The following is a 26,139-nucleotide window of genomic DNA, read 5'->3' on the forward strand; positions in this document are numbered from 1 at the left end:
TAATAATAAGTGAAACAGTATCAATGGAAAATTAAAATTAAAATACACAACTCTTAAGAACAAAATAAAATAAATTTTAAATATTAAAATATTTTTTAATCAAAAATTTTGTGATAAATAGACACAACTGTAAATTCTACATTAAGTTTTATTAAATTTTGATATTACTATAATCATTTCTAAAATTTTAGTTAGATTATAGAATAACATTGAATATTAGATATATTCAAATTATTTAGATTTAAAATAAAATGAAAATTTTGTTTCAACAACAATGATTTGTTAGTTACTGATGAAGAGACAAGTATATAGAGAGTTCAAAATATATGACTATTTAAATAGAGACACCTATTAGAACGAAAAGTTGTGATGAAAAAATATGAATAAAATATAGTGAAAAGACACAACTCTACAATGAACAAATACAACTGTTTGAGTTTTTAAAAAAGAACAAATAAAACCAAATTTTAACAAAAAATTACTACGAAAAGTCTCAACTGTTGTTTTTACTTATTTAGATTGTTATTATTATTTTTAAATATTAAAATTTTTTTTAACGGAAAGTTAAGATAAATAGACAAAACTGTAAATTTAATATTAAGTTGTATAAAATTTCTCTATTGCTATAATCATTTCTAAAATTTTAGTTAGATTATAGAATATATTCAATTATCTAAACTCAACATAAAATGGAAAATTTGTTACAACGAACTTGTTAGTTAGTGATGAAGAGACAAATATAAAGAGAGTTCAAAAAGCATGACTATTTAAATAGACGCACCTATTAAAACGAAAAGTTGTGATGAAAAAATATAAATAAAATATAGTGAAAAAACACAACTCTACAATGAACAGATACAAACGTTTGAATTTTAAAAAAAAACAAATAAAAACATTTTTTAACGAAAATGTACTACAAAAAGTTGCAACTGTTGTGTGTGCACTTGATTATACATACAAACTCATATAAACTGCATTTAAATAGAAGACATCTTTATTACCATATTCAAAAGTCAAATCCAAAAGCTTATTATATAATCCATTTAACTCTTGGAAAAAGATTCTAAGTATAAAATTAACTAAAAGTTGTAAATTAGATTCATCTTCCAAAAATCTTTTGTTAAATCAAGAATTGGAGGAATCTCTTTACTTTTAAAAGAATGAATGTTAGAGAATTATTTAGAGAGCTGTAAAAACCGTTGAGATTGAAATTTTATATTATTTGGTGTCATGGTAAAAAAAAATGAAAACAATTCAAACAAACAAATATATATAGATCTCAAAAGATACGAATATTTGAATAGACACAACTTTACAATGAACAGTTACAACTTTATAAAAAAACTGTTACAATGAACAATCGCAATTTTGTGTAAAACACACAATTTAAATTTTCTACAGATTTTTTTGGAAAATTATCCAGAAAGTACGATTGAAGAAACACAACTTTGGTGGCATTTATTCGGATTGCTATTATATATAGGTATTTTAATTAATTTTTTATATAAAATTAACTAAAAGTTTTAAATTAAATTCATCATTTCAAAAATCTTTTGTTAAATCAAGAGTTTGAGGAATTTCTAACTTCTAAAAGAATAAAGCTAAAGAATAATCTAGAGATCAGTAAAAACCGTTGAGATTAAAATTTTATATTATTTTGTGTCAAGACAAAAAAAATAAAAACAGTTCAAACAGACAAATATATAGATTTCAAAAGATACGAATATTGGAATAGACACAGCTCTACAATGAGCAGTTGCAACTTTACAAAAAAACCGTTACAATGAACAATCGTAACTTTTTGTTAAACACATAATTTAAAATTTCTACAGATTTTTTGGAAGATTATCCAAAAGGTACGATTGAAAAACACAACCTTTGGTGGCATTTATTCGGATTGTTACCATATTGAAAAGTCAAATCCAAAAACTCACTATGTAATCCATGTAACTCTTGGAAAAACACTCTAGGTATTTTCATTAAATTTTTATATTTAAAATTAACTAAAAGATGTAAATTAGATTCATTATTCCAAAAATCTTTTGTTAAATCAAGAACTAGAGGAATTTCTTGACTTTTAAAAGAATGAATGCTAGAAAATAATTTAGAAAAATGTATAAACCATTGAAATTGAAATTTTAGTTGATTTTGTGTCATGGCAAAAAAAATGAAAACAGTTCAAACAGAAAAATATATATAGATTTCAAAAGATACGACTGTTCCAATCAACACAACTTTACAGTGAACAGTTGTAACTTTTCATAAAGAATTGTTTCAATGATCCATCACGACTTTTCAGAAAATATCCAAAAGGTACGATTGAAAAAACATAACTGTTGGTCGCATTTATTCGGATTGTTATTATTATATAGATTAAGTATGATCATCATTCTTTTTTTTGTAGGCTTATGGTTCTCTTTTATATATAACTACAAAACTGGAGATGCATGAAATATATATCGAAACAAAATGATCATAGAATCTTTTTGTTTTATAAATAAGAAACACTATATTTTAACAGGATTTTTTTTATTTATTTATCAAAATCATTAAATTTCAAGTTGTAATTGTTAGTTAATTTTATACGTTTTAGTTGATGTTTAAGATTTATAGTTGTATTTTGATTGTTAATCCTACACTTTAATTTCTGGTATACTGCACGATAATTTATTTTTGTCATAAATTAATTTATAGTAATAATATCCTTTTATATTGTTAAGTTGTACTTATTTGTTTATAATAATTATTTATATAGAGGTGTCAAACAGGTCGGTCCACATTTTTTTTCTTGGACTGCAGCGGGTCAACTTGTTAAGAGTGTGGTCATTAAAGTTATTCACAAGCATATCCTCGACCTAAATTTTTTATATTAATTATTCTTTAAAAATTTAGTGGCAAAGGAAAAAAAATAAAATTTAAAAAAACTTATAGTGATGATATTTTGTACATTAAATTTCTTCACATTATCACATATCTATATATATAAAGTTTTTTTTCCTCACTTCTGGTGATGCCACGTCAAGCACTCATTTTATTTAATGAGACTAAATTTTTGAAAGTTACCCAATTACCATTTCCTTTTATTTTGGGCTTAATCTTTTTAAAGGCTCAATTTATTATTTACAATTTTTTTATTTACCCTTGATATCAAACCCACCTCAACAGGTTGCCAAGCTGGGATATGAATATTACGACAACGTGTTGTTTCTGTGGTCTTGAGCCAGAGACACGAGACCATCTCTTCCTTCATTGCTACTTCAGTGAGGCGTTGTGGTCAGAAGCAACTAGGCGGTTAGGGTATCCTCCCTTTGTGTTTCACACTTGGAATGCCTTCTCGGCCTGGATGGACATCAAAGATGCCACCTCTCCGCAAACCCTCCGTAGACTTGTTGCACAGACACTCATTTACTCCATTTGGATTGAAAGGAACAACAAGTTACATAACAACACCACTAATCCAGCACATGTTCTCTTCAAGCAGAGCCGTCGCACATATTATATGAGCCACAAGCCCAAAAATTTTGTTTGGCCGATAATTTAATAAATTAAAGAAAATTAATAAAACTGAATGTGGATAAAGTCACCGTAGACCTTCCAATAGTTTAGACAGTTCTTTACCACTAGACTAATAAGACATTTTGCTGATTTGAGGCCAGAAAATTTTTTATCAGTATCGAGCCGCAAGCAGCTGCTTCATCAGCCTGTGCTTACGGTCTTCAAGGCTCTTGACAGGCAGGTACGTGATGCCATCCTTGCAAAGGTCCATCGAAAAAACTTCAAAAGCTTCTTGCATGTATGGCTTAGAATTGTCTAAGTGACTTGTTATGCTATTTTCCACCACAGATATCCTATTGTTTTTATTTTTTGGACAAGGGTTATCATAAGTATCAAAGCTATTGTAATCAATTTTTTTTTTTTTTTTTTGAACAAAAGCTATTGTAATCACTATAATCAGATTTTCTTCAATGAAAATTCAAATATTTTTAAAAAACAAAAAAATGTGAAACAGGGGAGCCCAGGACAATAACGCGACGAGTATTTTGTTTTCCTAATTTATAGTATTAATTAAAATTATGAATTGATGCCCTAACTTATTAATTGTGAATTCGGAGTCAAAATTTATGATTTGGGCTTGTCATATTAGTCAACGGCCCAAATCCACTCTCACCGTCTCACTTTTCTGATGCCTTTTAGTGAGAAACTGGAGCAAGACTTGATGAACCAGACTCGTCTCGCGGCTCCAATGCTGATTCGTTTCGTTGCGAAGACGATATTTCCCAGCGCCGGCGTAGCAGCAGCGAGGCTCGTTTCTTCAGTTGCAGATGGTTTCGATACCGTAGTAGTACCTCATCGGAATGGCTTGAAGGAGATACTGAGAAAGACCGGTCCACGACGCAGCGTTCCCTCTCTGCTTCAGGAACGGATCGACTCTGGCCACGCCGTCTCGTTATCTGAGCTCCGTCTAATCTCCAAACGTCTCATTAGATCTAATCGCCACGATCTCGCTCTCCAGGTTTGGAAATTTCTTGTCTTAATCAAAAACTGTGAGTTATGTTTTTATTTATTTATGGAAGTTTCAGAATTAGCCAGCCTTGTGTATAAACAGATGATGGAGTGGATGGAGGAGAATCAAAAAGATGTTCAATTAAGTGCTTATGACATTGCTCTTAAACTAGAGCTTATCATCAGAGCTCATGGTTTGAAACAAGCAGAGGAGTATTTTGAGCAACTACTAGATACTTGTGTGTCTAGCAGAGTAGCGAAATCAGCTTACCTTCCTCTTCTTCGTGCTTATGTGAAGAGGAAAATGGTTAAAGAAGCAGAAGCTCTTATGGAGAAGCTGAATAGATTGGGGTTTCTTGTTACTCCGCATCCGTTTAATGAGATGATGAAGCTTTATGAAGCTAGTTACGAGTATGAGAAAGTGGTTATGGTTGTTTCGATGATGAAAGGGAATAAGATACCGAGAAATGTTCTTTCCTATAACCTTTGGATGAATGCTTGTTGTGAGGTTGATGGGGTTACGGGTGTGGAAACGGTTTATAGGGAAATGGTTGGTGATAAGAGTGTTGAAGTTGGGTGGAGTTCGTTGTGTACTTTGGCTAATGTTTATATTAAGTGTGGTTTTGATGAGAAGGCTAAGTTGGTTCTTGAGAGTGCGGAAAAGATGTTGAATAGAAGCAATAGGCTTGGATATTTCTTCCTCATCACGCTTTACTCGTCTTTAGGGAATAAGGAAGGAGTTGTTCGTCTTTGGGAAGCTTCTAAATCGATTTGTGGTAAGATTAGTTGTGCGAATTACATATGCGTGTTGTCGTCATTGGTGAAAATTGGTGATCTTGAAGAGGCTGAGAGAGTGTTTAGCGAGTGGGAGGCTCAATGCTTTAACTATGACGTCAGGGTCTCCAATGTTCTTTTGGGTGCTTATGTGCGTAAGGGAGATATCCGCAAAGCTGAGTCATTGCACAATCGTGTATTGGAGAGAGGAGGTAATCCAAACTACAAGACTTGGGAAATTTTAATGGAGGGATGGGTGAAGTGTCAACATATGGAGAAAGCCATCGATGCTATGCACCGAGCGTTTGAACTAATGAAGGGATGTCATTGGAGACCATCGCAGAACATCGTCTTGGCGATTGCGGAGTACTTTGAGAAAGAGGAGAAAATTGAAGAAGCAACTGCGTATGTTAGAGATTTGCATCGTCTTGGTCTTGCAAGCTTACCGTTATATAGATTGTTGCTTAGAATGCATGAACATGCCCAGAGGCCAGCTTTTGACATCTATGAAATGATGAAGTTGGACAAAATCCGAATAGATTTGTAAAAAAAAACAGGTGATCAAGTTGAAAGCAAAACTATTTATTTGATGTAATGTAACAAAAGTATATAATCTACAACATATGTTTTTACGAAAGTGAGTTTAACTATTGTCATTTCATATTTCTTATCATGTCCATTATAAATTCATTGAATTCTACAATTGAAACACAATAATTTCAGAAGACAAAAATTAAATTTTTATTACTTGTTTTCAAATCATTTTCACATGGTAATAAAGCAATTTTACATTCAACACATCAGTAATAAGAAAAAAAATGACTCTTTGGATTTCTAATTGCAGCCTTCTTGAAGTACACGTCTGCAATTTTAAGAATGGTGAGAGGCCAAATATGATTTCATAGTATGATCAAAAGCAAACTTGAGCTCCGTTACCACCGATCGACGCTGTGAAACACTGAAAACCGCTGGACTCGAGCTCCTCCACAACTTTGTCCACCACCGTCCCTGAAACCAGTTCGTTTTGCAAAGGGGATTAACTAAAATTCAAGAATCAAGAACCCAAATTGAAAACAAAGTATGTTTATAATTTTCTGAAAAAGGATACCGGTTGGTAACAGAGTGAGGACGCAGCCGCCGCCACCAGCTCCTGTCAGTTTGGAGACAAGCTTGTGCTTGACCGTGGTTTTGATCACAGTCTCGATCGAGCTGTGGCTAACCCCCATTGACTGGAGCAGACCTTGGTTCATCTCCATGAGTTCTTTTATACTCTCTTCTTTCTCTGTAATTGAGGTCTCGTCTTTAGATTGAATGATCGCAGCGAGCTCTTTACTTATAGAATCCACGGCGTTGAACACTGAGTTCATCACATCAGGATGTCTCACCGCTCTCTGTGACACACCAGAGACAAGAGCTTTTGTGTTCCGCCCGACTCTAGTGTTGGTGATCAGCATTCTCAGAGGCATGTTGGACTGTAACCGAGTTATCTCGCCTGAGCAGAACTTGATCATGTTGCCTGCAACCACCGTGAAATAGAAACGGTTTTCTTTAACATATAATATAAAATCTTTGATCCGAGGATTTGGAGTTGTACAGTTAGAACAAACCGTATGCACTGACGGTGTTGTCTATCCCAGAAGGTTTCCCATGGATGATCTTTTCGCCTTCAAAAGCCCAATTATTTAGCAACTCAAGATTGGTTTCATCGAGAGATGACCAACCACTACCACGGGTTTTGTCTGAAATAGAAGAAGCGAGAAGAGCAGCTGTGAGAGCTACACATAAAGCTGCTGATGAACCGAGGCCAGATCCATATGGAAGCTCAGAGTTAATGACGACTGTAGCCGGATTAAACCTAAAAAACAAGTAACGTGAAACACAACTGGATGAAGAACTCGGAAAAAAATGTCAACAAGAACATAGAAATGCAACTGTTTTGAGTTATCTACCCTATAATTCTGGTGTATAACCAGAGAAACGTGGAGATCCCAGAGGAGAGCCAGATCTTGTCCTTTGGAAGATTTTGCTCTTCAACCAAAACTGCAATTGATTTAAGGGTCTCGTCTGTACATGAAGCCGGAGTTGAACGACATGAAGTGCTTGAATCATAAGGAATTGCTTCTTTGACTCTAGCTAAGGACCAGGAAAACTCCAACGAAATGTCCTTGAGCTGGAGTATAAGCCTATCGTTGTTATCATCTGTAAGAAAAAAAAATGGTAATGTAATGCTTCAGATTTGTTTCTACATTGGGACAAAAGACTATAAGCAAACTACATCAACCATCAAATTATTTAGAGGAAGTTGATGCAAAGATGAAATGATTCAGTACTAAGGTAGAGTCGTTTGCCACACTAATGTGCCTATAGACTCTTACAAACAAGCAAGGAGGGCACAAAATGAATTAACCCATATTCTCATAGTTGACGGGACACACTCTACCATCTTAATGCATCCTAGAACCCTTTGAGAATACTATTACTACTGACATTGACTAAAAACATAGAGAGTATAACATGAGCATTCAAAGTCTAGAACCCAAATCAGATGTGAACAAATATAAACTCATGGATCACTAGCAGTTTCCAAGGGTTGGTTAGTTCTGGATCCAGTTAACTAGAGAAACAAGAACTGCTACAAAAAGCATAGATCTTTTGCTAATCAATCTCTATATAGATTCACTTATGACTTCATTCCAATAATTACAGGTTTGGTGATCTCAAAGGAGCAATAAACAACAAGAAAAGGGAACCTGATTGAAGAGGAAAGCGAAGAGTAACATAAGTGTAGAGATCAATGGCTGCAGCTACTGCAGTAGATCCATGGACAACTGCGTGTTCGCCTGCGAGTATGATCTTCCCAGGAGCTCTTGCTTTCACTTCCATTTTCCTAAATCAAAACACACAAAAGTGAAAAGCTTTGGAAAAGTGATCAGAATAACAAAGGAAACAGACAGGATGCACAACAAGAAAAGATCTTTATCTATACATTTCCCAGATTCTAACAACTAACAATAATTGAACACAACCAACTCTGAAAAAAAAATAATATAATAAGCCCTTTTGCTCCAAAACGTGGATCAGATCAAATGGGCATTATTATATAATTGGCTCATACGGATCTGCATTTGAACAAAGACTACACATTTATAACACAAAAATGGTAAATGTGAATCAGATCAAAGCTGCTCGGATCAATCACAAGTTGGGAAATTTTTTTAAATTTGAAACTATGAAAAACTCGTTTTTTTTTTGTTTAATGTCCTTCTCTTTTACTTCATTCTCTTACCTAGAGCGAAGAGAATTGAACAAAACAATGGCAAAACATTCAATAGACAGAAACAACGTACCTGGAATTGCTGAGAAGCAAAACCCTAGAAGATGGAAAATGTCTGAAAGCAACAAGAATCGTGTTCAATTAGGATGATGATACTACTGTAAAAGAACCGATTTTGGTTTAACATTCCCCGGTTTGAAATGCACATCGGTTTAGCAAAGGTTTTATACTTCATCTGTCACTTTCTTTAATTCGAATTTTTATCGGTTATTTAATTATCCGGTTTTGGTGATTGGTTCGGTATGGTACGAAGAAACAAATCCCAATACGCATAAGCAACGGCTATGTCTTTCGTCTCTAAACTATTATATATAAAATTAGGGGATTAGAGAAGAAGCAAGACGACAGAAATTACGGTGAATGACTCTTCTTCATCTCACATCGCATCTCAATGGGTTTCATCTGCTTAATCCGCAACAAATTCCGAAACTTTCATCAGTCTCTGTGTCGATTTCACATCGAACCCAGTTCCAAAGTTTGGTTCTTTGTGCAAAGAAGAGGAATAAAAGAGTTGGGTACCGAAGAATCACTAGGTTTCTGTTCAATTCACTGTCTTTACTCTCCCCTAATCTCCAGATTTTAACACAGCCGTTGGATCTCGTCGTTGCTGATTTGGGCGGCGTAGATGGAGGAGGCGGAGGAAGAGGAGGAGGTTTAGGGTTTTGGAGAGGATGGGGAAGATTTGATGGATGGAGAAGGAAACGTAACAGAGTACAATTTTTGGTTTTTATTTGTGTGATTCTTTGGATTTATGGGTTCTGCAAAGTCTCTGGGATAGAGATTAAGAGAGAACTGGTTTTGAAGGTTTTGGGGGTTTGTTTGTTTGGTGTCACTATGGTGAAAGAGTTGAAGAGAGAGGCTAGAGTTTTGGTGTTTGGGTTTCTTTGTTGCGTTGCTTCATTGGTTCTTGGATTCAAGAAAGAGAGTTTTGTCAAATTAGCTTCGAGAGTTAGATCTTGTTCTTCAGTTCTTCTTTGTCATAAGAGAAGTCGTAGAAGAGTATAAATAGAGAGGAAGAAATTACTGATTCTGTTATTTCCTTCCTCCATTATCTTTCAATTGAGATTCTTTTTTTCCTGAGATGAATTTGTCTGAAATTAGTGTACTTAATAGTTCCAGTTTTGTTACCATTGAACGAAACCAGAGTTAAGGTTATGAAGAAGCAGTTCAAAAAAATGGTGTAGCGGAAGCAACTCCATGGCTTAAAAATTGATCAGAAACTCAAGTCGTATAGAAGACTTGGTTCCTCTAAGCTGAACTCATACCTATCTTTACGATTTGATAACAGACCATGTTGTTTCCTTCCACCATTATCTTTCAGTTGAGATTTTTGTTTTTTTCCTAAGCTTTGACGACATTTGTCTGAAATTGGATGTGCGTAATAGTTCCAATGTTGTGTTCATCGAACAAAACCAGAGTAAGGTATGAAGCCGAAGTTAAAAAAAAATGGTGTAGCGGAAGCAACTCCATGGCTTCAAAATGTTCAGAAACTCAAAGTCATATAGAACACTTCGTTCCTCTGAACTCATACCTATCTTTACGATTTAACAACAGACCATGTTGTTTCCACTTGCTTGTTTACTATGTACATGTTCTAATGGAGTAGGAGGGGATGGTTGATTTCTTGGTTTATACTATGCGATCAAGATGATTTGGTTGATTTCTTGGTTTATACAATGCGATCAAGATGATTTGGTTGCAAAGTAATGGTGGTATAAAGCTAGTCAAAGAGTCGGATGAAGTGCAAAAGGATAATCTCATAAATTGTTGGCTCATAATACAATCCAAAACAATGTTCTCAACTTCATGACAGTATATAGATCAGCAAGTCTAACTGAACACCTGAAACAGAACTCTTTTCTTCCCTAGTGTAGGAGATTTTTGTTAACCTTAGATGATGCAGGAGGCTCTTCATCATCATCTGTACGCGTTGGGTAACCGATAACCAGACATAACTATTTTGTCAGCAAACATCTTTCCCGTCTTGGGCATGACATGCCAGTGCAGTGTCAAGTTGAAGTCCTTCCCTCGGAGGTTGTGTCCCTAGAAAGATCCCATTCACAAAAATCAGATACTCTCTCGTGAAGAAGAACTACATGAAGGACTGGTGTTTCAAGAGAGGATCATAGAAAGTGCTTCATGTACCTGATCTATGAAACGGTACTTGTTTGAAATTTGTATCCAGAACTTGGCATGCTCTTTCTCGGGTATTATGGCATCCCATAAAGACACCTGCGAAAAAATGTTAAATATTGATAGTAAATCAACAAAAAGGGTCCCAAACAACATCACAGGTATGAAGAAGGCAGCAACACTGAAACCACATAACTCTCGAGTCTCTGAAATTGTTCTTAGCCCCGACGAGAGGAGTAGCCCAAAGCGTTTGAAGCAAAGTAGATTTATACCTGGTTCAGGGCATTCTTCGAGGTTTCATACTCTGCTGCTACAAAAGCAAATACCTGCAAATGTATTCGTTAGTGTTGGTTTTGTGTTTATCCGACCATACAAAAAGAGGTACACAAGAAAACAGTACGTAACACCGGGGATACTTAAGCTAATAGCAACAAAGATGGATTGGTGTAGATTCGAATGCTATACCTGCTTTGTGTTCCAAGTAAATAGTGACTGCAAGTCTGCTGTTACGTTCAGTGTCAAGCTGACCTGAAAACACACATAAAATGCTAAGCAATTAGAATATATACGACAGGTAAAGAGCAGCCTGATGCCTCAAAAAACAAGGAAAAAAAAAACTACTGGTGTATATAAATATGTAAAGTCTGGCGTATATTAATCAACTTCAACAATTTGAGTTCTAGAGTAGACTAATGTAAAATCTTAAGATTTTACTAGAACACATATGAACCTCAATGGCTATCAAATTGAAGAAACACATATGAACCTCAATGGTTATCAACTTCAAGAAACACAAAGACTACTAAGCTTAAGAAAGATGACTTTAGCACCAGAAATTGCAAAGATAAAGGTCATGACCTTATTCAAACATCAAGAGAAAAGGTAACATCCCTGCACATACCTAGAAATACAGCAAGCAAATCATAGATACTTTTTAGAAGAGGCAAAGACCATGAGAAACCTTACCTCATCATTTCCATGGGGTTGCTTCTGAAACCAATTGATATTTAATATCTGCAAAACCACACCCCAACCATTAGCCCCCAAAAGATTCTAAAAACTCAGAGCACACAAACTTCCAAAACCATTCTTGAAAATTCCCCCAAAACAAAGAGCTCAACCATTACAATTTTGAATTTTCTAACCACAACGCCAGAATCCAGCACAAATTAGGGATCAACTTGGAGCTAAACCGTGCACGCATCCATGATACAATAAGGAGATCTCTGCAATTAAAATCAAACACATACATACCTGGATCTGAGCAGAGGGAGTTTGGTTACTGAAGTTATCAGAGAAGGAAGCAATCGCACAAATGAAAGCCAGAATCGTCACGGCGAATGTGAGCAGAGCATTGGCTCTGTAACCAAAAGAATGCATCCTCTTTTAATCACTCAATCCTCGAAGAAGATGAAGATAAAATTGAAATTTCTTTTTTTCTTTGGCCAAGACAGGTAGTATACCAATGTGATTTAATCATATAAACTGGTATTCCTGTTTAAAATAGCACGGTCCAGAAAATTATTGATCGGTCAGGAAACTAGCAAAGGGTGTCTATGACTGACTAGTGACTATATTACATATCATAGCATGTAACCGTAGTAGTTTGACAAAAAAAAGTAAAAAACATGTAGCAGTAGTTATTATGCAAGGCAAGATGATTCGATACATTGAGAGAATTACAATATATATAGCCTATTACAATATATATAGCCTTTGGCTTAGGGTTTACTAACCAAATGAATTACATATATAACCTTTCTATACTATCTCCTTTATACACCCCCTCAAGATGGAGGCAAATCTTTGAGTCCAATCTTGTTGCACAGTGTGTGAAAACGGAGGGGATGGCTTCGTCAATGCATCGGCGAGCTGGTCTTCGGTGGAAATATAGGCAACACGAAGAGCACCAGACTCTATTTGACCACGCACAAAGTGGTAATCAATGGCAATATGTTTCATCCGAGAATGCAACACAGGATTGGCGCAAAGATAGGTGGCTCCCATATTGTCACAATAAACCACTGGTGCGGTCGGCAAAGAGACTCCCAGTTCAGTAAGTAAAGAACAAATCCAGGCCAATTCAGAAGCTGCATTTGCGACAGCCCTATACTCTGCCTCCGTGGAAGAACGAGCTACACTTCGCTGCTTTTTCGAGGACCAAGAGACCGGACTCCCCCCAAGATAAACAATATATGCGTTTGTCGAAATGCAGTCACCTCTATCACCTCCCCAATCGGCATCCGAGAAAGCATGAACAGTGAGAGGACAGTCGGAGCGGAGGAATATGCCATGAGACTTGGTTCCTACCAAATAGCGCAACACCCGCTTCGCAGCTTGCCAGTGAGCCGTCGTTGGTCGATGCATAAACTGAGATAAGCGATTCACAACAAAGGCAATATCAGGTCTTGTAAAAGCCAAATATTGCATACTGCCGATGACCATCCGATATTCTGTCACATCCGCAAGAGCCGTGCCAGTGGTGAGAGTAAGTTTCTTAGTGTGACACATTGGGGATGGAACCGGCTTAGCATCAAGCATATTGGTGCGAGCCAACAAATCACAAATATACTTATGTTGCATGAGATGTAAGCCTTGGCGGGAACGTGTGGCCTCAATTCCAAGAAAATAACTGAGCGGACCAAGATCCTTAAGCGAGAAACGAGAGGCAAAAGATGTGTTGAACGGTTGAACAAGATGTGAAGGACCCGCGATGATGATATCATCAACATACACTAAGACGTAGAGGTAGTCATTGTTGTGCTTATAAGTGAACAAGGATGTGTCAGAGAGCGAATTTGTGAACCCAGCCTGTGTGAGAAAATTGCGTAATTCCTGATACCAAGCCCTCGGTGCCTGTTTTAACCCATAGAGAGCTTTGCGCAACTGACACACATGAGTCGGTCTATCTCGATCTACAAACCCCGGTGGCTGAGTAACATACACCTCCTCTGTCAGTGTGCCTTGTAAGAACGCATTATTGATATCGACTTGGTGAATCTGCCAATTCCTCTTAACCGCAACCTCGAGTACAAAACGAACCGTTGTTGATTTGATGACTGGACTGAACGTCTCCGCATAATCCAACCCATATTGTTGAGTGAAACCTCGAGCAACCAGCCGGGCCTTATATCTGTCAATAGAACCGTCAGGACGATACTTAAGCGTAAAAATCCACTTACAATTGATGACATGTTGTGTCGGCTTTGGTGGTTCTAAATCCCAAGTTCGATAACGCATTTGAGCATCAATCTCTACACACATTGCATTCCGCCAGTTGGGATCCTTCAACGCCTGAGCCACCGTCGTCGGAATCATCGGTTGAGTGTTGGCCATGAGATTGAATTTCTTGTTCGGTTTAGTAATGTGATTTTTAGCTCGAGTTCACATTGGGTGATGATTGATTGGTGGAGGGGAAGGTGTGGGTATGATGGAAGAAGGGGTTACAAATGGTGGAGTTAGCGACGGGGGCAACGGAGAGGAAGAAGAGGACGGGGTCGAAGTTCTTTTCACGGGTGAGGAAAAAGAGGAAGGTGAGATATATAATGGAATTGGGCTTGGATTTGTTGGTAAAGGATTTGGGCTAGGATTTGTTGGTAACGGGCCTAGTTGTGTAGAAGAAGGTGGGCTTATAGGGATAGGGCTTTGGAACTGAGAGCGGTCCATAGGTGTTAATGGTGAGGATGACGATTGTGGCTCAGACGGTGTGAATGGAACAACCGGAGAATGCTGCGGTGGAGATTGCGACGGAAGCGGCGGAGACTGTGTCTGATGTGACGGAGCCGGCGCTGGGGGAACCGGTGACGCGGAAGACAGAGATGGTGACGACGAGTGAGGAGTCAAGCACGGGGGAGGACCAGAACGAGCTATTGATGAGGACACAACTTCGACCGGAGGACCAGAGTGAACCGGAAAGGTGGCTGGTTCCACAAAAGTACGCGACGACGATGGTTGGACATTGAATGGAAAACGCGTTTCCACAAATTGGACATGTCGTGAGACATACAAACGACCGCTCACCACCTCCAAGCATAAATAAGCACTCTGAGTTAGCGAATAACCAACAAATACACAGGGAGCAGATCGATCTTCCAGCTTGTTGGAACGATATGGTCGCAGCCAAGGATAACAAAGGCATCCAAACACGCAAAGCTTTAAATAGTTTGGTGACTGTTGAAAAAGCTTGGCATATGGAGAAGTACCATGGAGAACAGCTGTTGGCATGCGATTAATTAAGTACATCGATGTTGCAAAAGCATAAGGCCAGTAGGTTTTCGGCATCGAGGCATGACTAAGGAGAGCAAGACCCGTCTCAACGATGTGCCTATGCTTTCGTTCAGAGAGACCGTTGTGTTCCGGAGTGTGAGGCGTCGATGTCATGTGTGAGACGCCATGCGAGATCAGGAACGAACGCAATGCAACAAATTCACCACCATTATCAGAGTATAAAGTTCTGATTTTAATCTGAAACCGATTTTCCACCAAAGCCTTAAACGCAATGAAGACCTCTTTGACTTGAGATTTTTGTTGCAATGGATAAAACCATGTATATCTTGTGAAGTGATCAACAAAGATAACCTAATATTTGTAGTGATCGATGGATAATATGGGAGAGGTCCACACATCAGTGTATATATATTCAAGTGGTTGGGAGGAAGTGATTGTGTTTGCAAAGAAAGGCAATTTGTGACTTTTATTGAGTAAACAATCAGAACAAGACAATTGTTTTTGCTGGGAAGGAGAAAGAGGTAAAGAAAACTGAGAAATAACAGCTTTTAAAGTAGAAAAAGAGGGATGCCCAAGGCGATCATGCCATGATGAAAAATCGGTTTTCGGTGAAGGGGAGGCGGAGAATATCGAGATGGTGTTATTAGTGACCGGCCACTCATATAGCTCATTCTTAGTCCTGCCTTGGAGTAATCGGACCCCCGTGCTGAGATCCTTCACCTGAAAGTGTGCAGGTGAAAATTCCACAGAAACTTGATTATCATTGCAGAGTCTATAAACCGAAATAAGATTCTTGCAAACATTTGGCACATATAATATATCTTGAAGTTTAAGTGAGCGTGATGGTGTAGGAAGTAAACCAGAACCAGTATTTGCAATCTTGAGACTCGAACCATCAGCTATGGTGACGTCTTCTCCACCATTATACGGCTGGTCCATAGACAGATTTGCTAAATCAGAAGTCAAGTGATGGGTTGCACCTGAATCTATAACTCAGTTTGCCGAGGAGGATGACGGTGCTATTACCATATTCGCCTGAGGCTGCCATGGAGACATGGGTGACGCTTGATAGTTTCCACCAGAGGACGCAAACCCACGACCGGAGGAGTGAAGTTGCGTACACCAACGAGCACTGTGACCATGAGTGCCACAGAGTTGACAACGCCCCTGATAGCCATGACCATTGGAGCCACGGTCACGCCCCTGAGACTGTTGACGTGATTGCCATGACGAACCTCCACGAGACTGATGTGAGTTACGGTTGTTGTTACTTCGGTGAGAAGCAACATTGGCAGAGACTGGAACCGGAGAGGAAACAGTGAGCAACGTTTGAAGTTTCAATTCTTGATTGATCAACTTCTCTAGAACAACAGTCAACGATGGTGTAGTATCGCGACCTTCAATCTGGTCGACCACTTGTTTGTACTCGTCAGGAAGACCACCAAGGATGTAGTCAATCTGATCTTCTTGGGCGATAGGATTGTCAAGCAGGGCCAACTGGTCAAAACGTGTGGTAAAGCCTTGAAAATATTCCTCAATCGATCTGGAGGCTTTCTTCCAATGCTTCAGTTGTTCACGAATCTGTTTGACATGAGTACGACTAGGCTTAGCATAGGTATCGGCGAGAGTGCGCCATATCTCAGCCGATGTTGCAGCGGTAGAGAGAAGAGGTTGGACAGAGAGCGAAATTGCACCAAGAAGGCTGGATAGGATGAGCTGATCTTGTCGCATCCAGTGTTTGTAGGCCAGATTTGCAGTGGAGCCATCAGCAGTGGTTACCGTAGCGTCAGGAGCAGCCACAGAGCCGTCGAGGTAACCGGCGAGATCATAACCCTTGCACAAGGCGTGAACTTGACGCTTCCACATCAAATAGTTGGTGGCTGTGAGCTTGGTGACGTTCGACATATTAATGTTAAGGAGAGAGGACGCATCTGCGGTACCAATGACTTCGGAGGAGGAAGACATGACCGGGAAAAGAGAAGAGAAATGAAACAGAGATGAAAGAAGAGAAGAAGAAGATAAGAACAGAGGAAGCGGCGAAAAAAAGAAAAATTAGGTCTTTTAGATCTTACAGCTCTGATACCATATTATGCAAGGCAAGATAATTCGATACATTGAGAGAATTACAATATATATAGCCTTTGGCTTAGGGTTTACTAACCAAATGAATTACATATATAACCTTTCTATACTATCTCCTTTATAGTAGTAATTAGCAACTTATTTGTTTTTTTTTTCCACTGAAAGACGTTACAAACATAATTAAAATTTGATACTACAATGTTTTTCCAATCCTTAAGGTGTAATGATATTTTCCAATCCTAACTAAAATTTGGGCTGAAAATGAACTTTTTTCCAAATTATTTTGAGTTATGTCTTGAGTTGAAATGATATAATATCAATGATTAATACATTAATAAAGAGTCATCATTTTTTAAGTCAAGGAGTAAACCATCAACGATTATTCATTTCGTGGCTGCAGGTTAGGTTCCAGGAAAAATACTAATTGTTGCGGGTTCCCAAAAGCAGGAAATAGTGTCTGCTCAGACATTTTCTTAACAATTTTCGATTCTTCTTACTTTTTTGTTATTGTATTAAAGTCAAATATAAAATCTGATGTTTCATAATTAGAATTCAAAACCCTTAACTACATATACATGTTAAGGTATCTTTATCAGCCATAACATGATGTCCCTAATGGACATGTGACCTTTAAGATGCCTCATATAAAACAATGATTGTGAATAGTTGCATTGTGAATATATTATGAAAGAAGTTGTAAAGTTTATGCACATTTGATACACAAGTACAAGAATTAGATACATTATCAAGTTCAATAGATATGTGGAGATGAAGGTTTCTTTATCAACCAAGATTTTATTAACCACATTGATAATGCATATCTAATTAAGAATAATGCATTATAATATATGATATATGATATTTAAAAGGCACAACATGTTTAACAGAAATTACATATATACCATGGCATTAGTTTTAAAACATTTTAAAATTTCTCATTAAGCGTAAAAATGTAAATAAATTTTAAACTAATATAATTTTTTAAATAATTTTTAATTTTCAAAAAAAAAGAGCTCACTTTTTCTCTCTCTAATTAATTATAGACAAAATTTACCAATTTTTTTTCAAAATGGTCAACTAATCATACTTAAAAAATAATATTTGATATTATAGCATATTTTTATTTTCTATTATTGTATTTAGAATATTTATTTTATACTGATACTTTAAAAAATAAATTAATAGTGATATTTTCGGAAAAATAAATTAAAATTTGGTATTTTGAAAAGTTCGTTTATGAGTAATAGTAGTAAAGAAATTATTTGCCATATAAATTCTTTATTTTATATCATCTTTTTTTTTGTCACATTATCATGTAAATATAGACAACAACTGATAAGTTTTTAGTGTGTGCGTGTGTATTTTCCGTTTACATACGTTTATGTTTTAGGTACAACAATTATTTTATTAGTTTTAACTTTTAAGATTGCATTTGAGCCAAAAGTTATCACGACTTTTGGATTTTTATTTTCCTCATCGTCACGCGACTTTTGATCATTGTTACATAATGTTTCTAAAACAAATTATATTGAATGATGGCAACTTCCTACGTCACACTATTCAAATTGTTGAACAAGTAATCATCTTCGGATCTGTAAAAGATATTAAGATGCAACTTAGTCGTGGTCTATGTAAATAATGAAGTAACTATAGTCCAAATACAAACGGGCGGGCGATGGTCTGGACCAATAATCAAATGGTCTAATTGGTCTAAAAGACCAAATTTTACCCATGACTAAATAGGCAAAACCGTATGGTCAATGGGCATTGCCCAACTCACGGAAATTCTAGGATTATCTAATTTTGGAATGACGTCCTATTTCCCCCTCGGAACTATCATATCGTACCAGATTCACTCCGATTTTTGACCTCTTTCTATATCTCCCACAAACTTAAGTGCTCCACCGATTTCTACCCGAATTCATAGTTCTATTGCTATTTTTCCTTCGGAATATCAGATATCATCTATTGTCCCATGAATCTTGGTTTATACGGTTTAGTATTGGTTTACTATTTGATTAACCAACTAATGAACTTATGTAACCGGATTAAACAAAAATTCAACCCAATTACAAAACTAAACCTAGAAAACTTTAAAATAAAAAATTCTCAAATCAATTTATCTTCTTCTTCTCGTTTTTTCTATTCATTTTAGAGAAGTGGATTCAAAACCCTGCAAACAAAAATAAAAGAACAAATAATCAATTACATAAGCTTAGTCAATTACACATAAGCTTAGTTTCACGTGTTATTTGCTTTGTTTTGTTTTGTTTTCAAATCGATCACGAAATCAACGAAAGAGAGAAAGTGAAATCTACCTTCCGGAGACCATGAAACATGAAGGAGGAGGAGGAGCAGCCGACGTATGGTTTCACCACCGATGGTGTTCTCCGCTGCTGCTGTTGTTTCCCATATGAAATGATGAGTCTTAGTGTTAAACCCAGATCAAAAAGACTAGATTTTTAGGTGACTCAAATGATTAATTCTCAAAAAAATTTTGTTGTTTTTGAGTGAATAATTTAGGGATCTAAGGGATTGTTGTTGTTTTTGAGTGAATAATTTAGGGAGGTGAAAGTGGGTAACGAGATGATGATGATGAGGAGATCGGGGTTGGCCAAGAAGCTCCACTCATGAACATAAATCTATGTGATTGTCTTTGATCCGTTTGTAGTGAGATAATGCACTCGATCGAGAAAGAAAAAAATCCAGAAATCGTTTATGTGTTTTCAAATTCAAGAGCTCCTTCATGGAGAATACAATGCATTTTACTCTCTCAAACAATTTAGTGTTCTTTGCTCAAAACTGTTCAAAATTTGTTTTTTCTGGTTTAGTTATTTAGGGTTTTTACAAAATGAATTTGAGAATTTTCGATTTGGAAGTGAAGAACATGATGGGTCGGGTTATATATCTTAATCGGGTTATAAATTGGTTTCATACCGGTTTTCTGTGGTTTTTTTCCGGGTTTAACTTTAAAACTGTCTAAATCCAGATTGATGGGGGAAATAGCAATAGAACTATGAATTTAGGTAGAAATAATATGATAGTTCCAAAGCTGAAATAGGAAAGGGGAAATAGGACCTCCTTCCACTAATTTTGGGGGAAGATTCTCTCTTCTTCTTCTTCAATCGATATCTCTTCTTCTTCTAAGAATCAGTCACCTTCTATGTCGCCTCTTCCTCTATCAATCTCATCGCAACCATGGTAGGCATCTCTGCTCTCTAAATCACTCGCCTCGCCTCTTCCTTTGAAGGTACATCTCTATGTGATGTTGCTTATGGGTCATTCGTTTATGTACTTTTTAGTTTCTGAGTTTTGTTGGTGAGGTTTGATACTTTGAAGTCTTTGATCGGGTTTGATACAATATCATGGAGTCTTATGTGATGTTGCTTATGGGTCCTTCGTTTAGTGCTTTATATGTGATTAGTGTGTGTGTCTTCAACTGTTTTTAGTCTCTAAAGCTGTGATAGAAATTGATTTGATGTTGGTGAAGCAGAGATTGAAGTTTAATAGATTTGTTTGGTCTTTACATTTCGTCCAATCTCTAATTAGATCTTATAGATTCGTTCTTCTCCAGCTAACTCTGTGTAATTGATTTTGTTCCCAATTTTGTGTTTCTTTTGTTTTCATTGTTCCTTCAGTCGGATCTGATGCTCTTTTGCTGATCTCCTTTCCTCAATGGCTCCCTCTTTCATCATTTTGTAAAGAAGAATGAATAGTTTAAACTGTTCAAACCTAAAAAATGCCATGCGTCGGATTCTGGTCATATAGTAGCTGTTCTTTTTGCCATTGAGTGTTGCCTTATCAGGTTTCAAGCTTTGGTTAAGCATGTTACCACCAATTGAGAGTTTTCTGTTTATGTCTGCATTTACTGGCGTTCTCAATGGCGTATTTCTGCTTTTATTTGGGCTTGGTCTTGTTATATTATGAGTTCCCACTGGAGATTCTTCAGACCCTGAGATGAAAGCAACAATGTCAAAATTGCTAATGATGTTTTTGGCTCAAATGCTAAGGATTAGTTATTAGTAATTAAAAACCAGTTTTCCTTACTCTCTTTGTCTCTGTTTTTCATGTTCTTTCTCACTCCTTACTAGGATTTGACAACAATGTAGTTCACCTATATATATATTCTCAGTGTCTATCATTATTAGTATCGTTTTTCTCCAACGCAAATCCATGTTTGTCAAGTTTTGTTGCTTCTTTCCCCTTGTTTTATTATTAAGTGAAGGAATGAAATCTCACAATCACTATGTCATCTCTGCAATCGCTTCTTCAACCTTATCACAAGGTATTACTAACATTCAGTTAATGTATATTACCTAATATATCACTTATGAAATGCAAGTAGATTTATTGGATTCATATATACTTTACTCTCTTTTTCTTCATACAATATTGAAACTTTGAGTTATATTCAGATTTGTATTTTACAATCGAGTAGAATTGTTGCCACTTCTTGCAGATATTAACGCTGTGTTATTCACCAGTGTTGATGGCTCATTTGTTAACAGTTGTCGTAACAGTTGATTTGATCTGCAATTTTCGTTTTAGCCTTTGATATGTTCGATGTGATGATTAGAAGCTAAGCTAAGCTATTTTTTATTATGTTTGATTCAGTTTGTGATTGGAGAAGGAAGCTTTGTTATGATTCAGTAAGAGTATATGTTTATTTTTATTTGCCCATTCGCATTATTGAATCAGAGGTTAGGTTAATCATTTCGTCTAATCTGGTTACTTGATGTGGCTTTAGCTATATAGATAGACTAGACTAGAGTTATCAATAGAGAAGTTGTGTTCTCGGTTGGTGTTGTGTTTTATGTTACTTAAACACATACGTATGTTTACTTATTTAAACAACATGTAACGAGTCTCTTATAATAACGAGTGTTATTTGAATCTTATGTGATGATGTGAATCTTAAGTGAAGAGTTTCTTATGATATTCCTTATGTTTCAGACTTTGAATTTTAATTTTAATGTATGATTTTATAAGAAAACAACAAAAAAATCAGATTTTATAAAAGAAACAACAAAATAAAATTCAGATTTTATAAAAGAAATAAAACACTGATTGATACATGTTATGGTTTTGATGATTTGGTTTAATGGTTTTGGTTTTAGTATCGGGTTTGGGAGTCTTTTCCTTTTAACACTAGATTAAGGTTTTGGTGATTTTCCTTTTCTAATTATGCTAAGTCGGCTTGTACGTGGGTCTTATATAAAGACCCCTTATGATCAATAAGAATTAACCTAATTCTCTAGAAAGAGACTTGGGTTAAAGGGAAGGTTTAACTTAATCTTTTGTTCTAGTTTCAATCACGGCTCCAATCACTAGATCAAAATAGGCTCATAACACTGATTTTATAAGTGAATAACAACAAAAATAAAATTCAGATTTTATAAAATAAAATAACAAAAACAAGCTCAGATTTTATAAGTGAAAAACAACATAAATAAAAATGGGTTGTTCATGGTCATGACCAATTGGACATGGTATTAATGAGCATGGACACTTTTAGGACCATTGTCCATTTGGGCATGTCCAACTTCCAACCCGTCTATGGACGGACCATTTGACACCTCTAGTTATATAGCAAAGTTTAGACACCTCTAGTTATATAGCAAAGTTTAGTTTTTTTTTATTGTCAAGTTTTAATCTTTTCGAGGATTTTGTTTTTGTGAATGTAGCAAAAACATGTCTGGTGAGTTGTGTTCGATGAGACCTTTGTTTGGTGGCGCTATCTCCACTGTCTTCCCTCAAAGATTTGAGGTTCTCTAATCTCTCAATATAACCCTTTTCTTCTTTTTTTTCTCCGCTGCTAATTGTAATTCACGTTTTCCTGATTTCTTTATCCTGAATCTTCAGGATGTGAGTGATATCCGACAAGTTCCAGATCATCAGGTTTGGTTTTTTCTTAGTTCAAAGATTTCGAGCATTGTTTTCTAATTAAGATTTGTTGATTTCGACAGTCCTTAATTAATATATTTGTTGTTTAAATTATTGGTTTTTACAGGAAGTGTTTGTGGATCCTTCAAGAGATGAGAGTTTGATATTTGAGTTGTTGGATTTCAAGACTGAGGTTGGTGACATTGGTAGTGCTTCTTGGTTCCTTAATGATCTTGCGCGTGAGCAAGATGCTGAAGGATTTCAGGTATCACCACTTACCACTACACTAGAACTCTTTTTATATGTTTTTGGAAGACAAATCAATTTCAAGAACTAGTTTTTATTTCTCTAGAGTTTCTTCTTGATTACAAAATGTTATAAACATATAGATTTCTCAAAGTTGGACCCTTTTTGTCTGAGATAACAGTAACGAGGCTGTTTTTTTAGTTAGTTCAGTCTCTAAAACTAGTCGAAACAGACTAATCCTGATGTATTTTATGAAGTTAATCTAGTAATATTGTCGTGTTATTTTCAGTTGATTGAACAATCAGAGGTCATTGAGACGACTGGACTGTCGTACAGAAACATCCCTGCTGTTGCAACAACTGCTATTGGAGAGATGGTAAGGTCCATTCACATGATTTTAACGGTTTGTTTGCCCATAAGTTTCCTCTCTATTTGTTTTCTCTAACAACGATCATTACAGGCTATATCCAAAGGAAGACAGGGAAGAGAAGCACAAAACCTAGTGAGGGTAATTAAGCTTATCCTTGTTCTTTACCTTTTTCCATAAGTTTGTTTCTTGAGACGCATCTGGTCTTATGTGATGGTTTATTCTGCAGGTATATGTGGCAAATCTGCGTCTTAAGGGAGTTGATACAGATGTCTTAGTGACTACGTATGAACCTATACTGATAAAGTAAGTCACACAAACGTTAAATGTTTGAGTCACTCAGTTATGTTGCAAACAATTGAATATGAATATGCATCATTTTGATACAGAACTAGGAAATCAATAGCTTTGTTGTTGTTGTTGCTGTTTCTACATATCTTTCTGTCTCACGTGTTTGCGTATTGGGCAGCCCTCTGAGCGAGAGCGCGGATGCTGTGGGATCTGGTTTAGCTGTCCCAGCTTCACAATCTGGAAAAATGCCAATGTGTGATGTCATTAAACAATCACTCTCTACCTTCAAAGTCAATGACTGGAATCTTTTCGGTTCCTCAGCTTGAGTCTATGCCAAAATGAGAAGACGATTTAATCCTACCAATACAAAGGCTTCAAGAAGTTTGCTTTATTAAAGTTATTGAAGTACTTTTAATTCTAGTTCTTGATCCTTTGAATTAGGTTTTAGGCTTTTAGTAGTTGGAGCTTTATAAATAGGATCTTATTTCCCTTGTGTAAGACACCTTTGGCTTTGAGTAAACAGAGACTCTTCTCCCTTTTCCTTGAATCGCTTTGAATTCAGTTTGCCATTGATCTTATCAAGAACCTTGTCAAAAACTCATACACAGACTTACTTGCTTCTTGAATCTCAGGTTAATCAAAGCATGAATGATGAATCCTTTACTTGTGCACGTTTAGCTTCACAAATCTTGGTTTGTGTCTATGGAAGCTTCAACATGTAATGGCTGTTATATATATTGACCTAGAGCTTGAGAACAACACCGGCCGTACGAGTGTCCGTACGGCTTAGGCCTCTAGGCCATGGTTCAGTTTGATAAATAAGAAGAGAAGGCCTTGATCAATATTGAAGCCCATGGAAAGAAGGATCTAGAAGAGAGGAGAGCAAAATATCTAGGAAGTCACATGTCTACCTTGGGAGCAAGTGGAAGCGAGTCGACCAAGGGAAGGAGATGTCACTTTCATCATTAAGGCCAATTGTACTATGAACTCTCTCCTCCCTTTTGTATCACCAACGGCTACATACTCAATGCCCCTCTATATATGGTTATGTAACAAACATATGAAACATACTAATTAAGTCTTTTGAATTCTCTATTCTATCTTATCTCTTACTCTCTCGTTTCTCTCCATTCTTCTTTAGTTTATTCCGCAATTCTAACATGGTATCAGAGCTTGGTTTCTGTTCTTGACAAAACCATCTCCATTCTCTATTATCTAGTCTCGATTCTCTATTCTTGTTGTTAGCTTTCTATTCTAGTTCGTGTCTCTTGTGTTTATCCACCGGTCAAAAGCTTTACCCCGCGGTCAATAGCACCCAACCATGGAAAACACCAAGCCTCTTGTTCTACCGACTGTCCTCAAGGGAGGAAACTACTTACTATGGTCAAAGACCACCAAAACCGCGTTGTGTGGCCGCGGACTTTGGAGACACATCGAAGGTGGAAGATTTCCAAAGAAAGTCACTCAAGAAGATGGCAAAGAAACCATCAAAGAAGATGAAGAAGAGGCGAAGCTCGAAGAAGAAGCTAAATGGTTTCAAGAAGACCAAACTGTCCTCTCCATACTTCAAAACTCTCTTGAAGCTCCCATACTAGAAGCCTATTCTTATTGTGAAACGGCTAGTGAACTATGGGAGACTCTTAAGAATGTATTCGGCAATGTCTCCAACCTCACTCGAGTCTTTGAAGTTAAGAAGGCCATCAACGACCTGAATCAAGAGGATATGGAGTTCAACAAACATTTTGGGAAGTTTAGGTCACTTTGGGCCGAATTCGAGATGCTCCGACCTAACACCATGGACCCGGCCGTGCTTAACGAGCGAAGGGAACAAGACAAGGTTTTCGCCTTACTTCTCACACTCAATCCTACCTTCAATGACCTCATAAAACACATCCTACGGCCAGACAAGCTCCCAAGCCTCGACGATGTGTGTGCACAGATCCAAAAAGAGCAAGGCTCTCTCGGTCTCTTTAGTGGTAAGGAGCAGCTTGTCACGGCAAACAAAGGGGTATTCAACCCGGAGGAGCGGAGATCAAAGGGTGGATGTGAGCATTGTAAGAGGAAGAACCACACCAAGGAGAAGTGTTGGTTCCTACACCCTCACTTATGCCCAAGCCAACACCACAAGGAACCACGAGCTAACCTCACTCACACCAAAGACGAGCAAGGTCAGACCGGCGGTTCTTCAAGGAGTGGTGACGAGGCGACATCAGGGGACTATGTGAGGAAATTGGACTTAGAAGCTTTCTTCAAGTCACTGGCCCTCAAGGAGCCTTCCGGTAAGACCTTCTTGACCCGA

General features: G+C 36.8%; 5 protein-coding genes across 11 annotated transcripts; 3 read left to right on the forward strand and 2 right to left on the reverse strand.

The window, feature by feature from the left end:
- The first annotated feature begins 3,599 nt into the window (after nt 1-3,599).
- Nucleotides 3,600-5,914, forward strand: LOC104707051 (Tetratricopeptide repeat (TPR)-like superfamily protein). 2 transcript variants are annotated; one of them, XM_087462646.1, is made up of 3 exons: nt 3,600-3,736; nt 4,195-4,513; nt 4,607-5,914. In XM_087462646.1, the coding sequence occupies exons 2-3, from the start codon at nt 4,217-4,219 to the stop codon at nt 5,822-5,824; spliced, it is 1,515 nt and encodes a 504-aa protein (XP_087318772.1). In that variant the 5' UTR covers nt 3,600-3,736; nt 4,195-4,216; the 3' UTR covers nt 5,825-5,914. The 2 variants fall into 2 exon arrangements, with proteins under 2 accessions (XP_087318772.1, XP_010421607.3); XM_010423305.3 differs by lacking the exon at nt 3,600-3,736 and having other exon boundaries at nt 4,101-4,513.
- Nucleotides 5,915-5,994: 80 nt separating this feature from the next.
- LOC104707052 (mevalonate kinase) lies at nt 5,995-8,768 on the reverse strand. Of its 2 annotated transcripts, XM_010423306.3 has the most exons (6): nt 8,625-8,768; nt 8,028-8,164; nt 7,227-7,476; nt 6,885-7,132; nt 6,386-6,793; nt 5,995-6,285 (listed from the first exon to the last, which is right to left on the reverse strand). In XM_010423306.3, exons 2-6 carry the CDS (start codon nt 8,158-8,160, stop codon nt 6,188-6,190), a joined length of 1,137 nt encoding a protein of 378 aa, XP_010421608.1. In that variant the 5' UTR covers nt 8,161-8,164; nt 8,625-8,768; the 3' UTR covers nt 5,995-6,187. The 2 variants fall into 2 exon arrangements, with proteins under 2 accessions (XP_010421608.1, XP_010421609.1); XM_010423307.3 differs by lacking the exon at nt 8,625-8,768 and having other exon boundaries at nt 8,028-8,260.
- A 178-nt stretch (nt 8,769-8,946) lies between these two features.
- On the forward strand, nt 8,947-9,691 carry LOC104707053 (uncharacterized). Its single transcript, XM_010423308.3, has one exon. The coding sequence runs from the start codon at nt 8,972-8,974 to the stop codon at nt 9,614-9,616; it is 645 nt and encodes a 214-aa protein (XP_010421610.2). The 5' UTR covers nt 8,947-8,971; the 3' UTR covers nt 9,617-9,691.
- A 657-nt stretch (nt 9,692-10,348) lies between these two features.
- Nucleotides 10,349-12,416, reverse strand: LOC104707054 (signal peptidase complex subunit 3B). Its single transcript, XM_010423310.3, has 6 exons — nt 11,999-12,416; nt 11,711-11,758; nt 11,210-11,272; nt 11,017-11,070; nt 10,757-10,843; nt 10,349-10,654 (listed from the first exon to the last, which is right to left on the reverse strand). The coding sequence occupies exons 1-6, from the start codon at nt 12,122-12,124 to the stop codon at nt 10,529-10,531; spliced, it is 504 nt and encodes a 167-aa protein (XP_010421612.1). The 5' UTR covers nt 12,125-12,416; the 3' UTR covers nt 10,349-10,528.
- Nucleotides 12,417-19,164: 6,748 nt separating this feature from the next.
- On the forward strand, nt 19,165-24,387 carry LOC104707055 (uncharacterized). 5 transcript variants are annotated; one of them, XM_087462309.1, is made up of 10 exons: nt 19,165-19,519; nt 19,618-20,303; nt 20,692-21,338; nt 22,738-22,819; nt 22,916-22,951; nt 23,064-23,201; nt 23,472-23,558; nt 23,643-23,690; nt 23,779-23,855; nt 24,019-24,387. In XM_087462309.1, exons 4-10 carry the CDS (start codon nt 22,745-22,747, stop codon nt 24,164-24,166), a joined length of 609 nt encoding a protein of 202 aa, XP_087318435.1. In that variant the 5' UTR covers nt 19,165-19,519; nt 19,618-20,303; nt 20,692-21,338; nt 22,738-22,744; the 3' UTR covers nt 24,167-24,387. The 5 variants fall into 5 exon arrangements, with proteins under 5 accessions (XP_087318435.1, XP_019083991.1, XP_087318434.1 ...); XM_019228446.2 differs by lacking the exon at nt 20,692-21,338; XM_019228447.2 differs by lacking the exon at nt 19,165-19,519 and having other exon boundaries at nt 20,050-20,303; nt 21,274-21,338.
- The last annotated feature ends 1,752 nt before the right edge of the window (nt 24,388-26,139 follow it).

This window comes from Camelina sativa, chromosome 8 (genome assembly GCF_030686135.1).
Source record: "Camelina sativa cultivar CO46 ecotype springtype chromosome 8, ASM3068613v1".
Taxonomy (NCBI): Eukaryota; Viridiplantae; Streptophyta; class Magnoliopsida; order Brassicales; family Brassicaceae; genus Camelina; species Camelina sativa.

Excerpts from the sequence above, each read along its gene's own strand:
- LOC104707055 (XM_010423311.3), top strand. The coding sequence starts at position 20,217 with ATGTCGCCTCTTCCTCTATCAATCTCATCGCAACCATG. Across the intron at positions 23,202-23,471 it reads AAGATGCTGAAGGATTTCAG|TTGATTGAACAATCAGAGGT; the intron begins GTATCACCACTT and ends TGTTATTTTCAG. Across the intron at positions 23,559-23,642 it reads CAACTGCTATTGGAGAGATG|GCTATATCCAAAGGAAGACA; the intron begins GTAAGGTCCATT and ends CGATCATTACAG.
- LOC104707051 (XM_010423305.3), top strand. The coding sequence starts at position 4,184 with ATGCCTTTTAGTGAGAAACTGGAGCAAGACTTGATGAACCAGACTCGT. Across the intron at positions 4,514-4,606 it reads GCCACGATCTCGCTCTCCAG|ATGATGGAGTGGATGGAGGA; the intron begins GTTTGGAAATTT and ends GTGTATAAACAG.
- LOC104707054 (XM_010423310.3), bottom strand. The coding sequence starts at position 12,124 with ATGCATTCTTTTGGTTACAGAGCCAATGCTCTGCTCACATTCGCCGTG. Across the intron at positions 11,273-11,710 it reads AACCCCATGGAAATGATGAG|GTCAGCTTGACACTGAACGT; the intron begins GTAAGGTTTCTC and ends GTGTGTTTTCAG. Across the intron at positions 11,071-11,209 it reads TTACTTGGAACACAAAGCAG|GTATTTGCTTTTGTAGCAGC; the intron begins GTATAGCATTCG and ends ATACATTTGCAG.
- LOC104707052 (XM_010423306.3), bottom strand. The coding sequence starts at position 8,160 with ATGGAAGTGAAAGCAAGAGCTCCTGGGAAGATCATACTCGCAGGCGAA. Across the intron at positions 7,477-8,027 it reads TCGCTTTCCTCTTCAATCAG|ATGATAACAACGATAGGCTT; the intron begins GTTCCCTTTTCT and ends TTTTTCTTACAG. Across the intron at positions 6,286-6,385 it reads CCTCACTCTGTTACCAACCG|GGACGGTGGTGGACAAAGTT; the intron begins GTATCCTTTTTC and ends AACTGGTTTCAG.
- LOC104707053 (XM_010423308.3), top strand. The coding sequence starts at position 8,972 with ATGACTCTTCTTCATCTCACATCGCATCTCAATGGGTTTCATCTGCTT.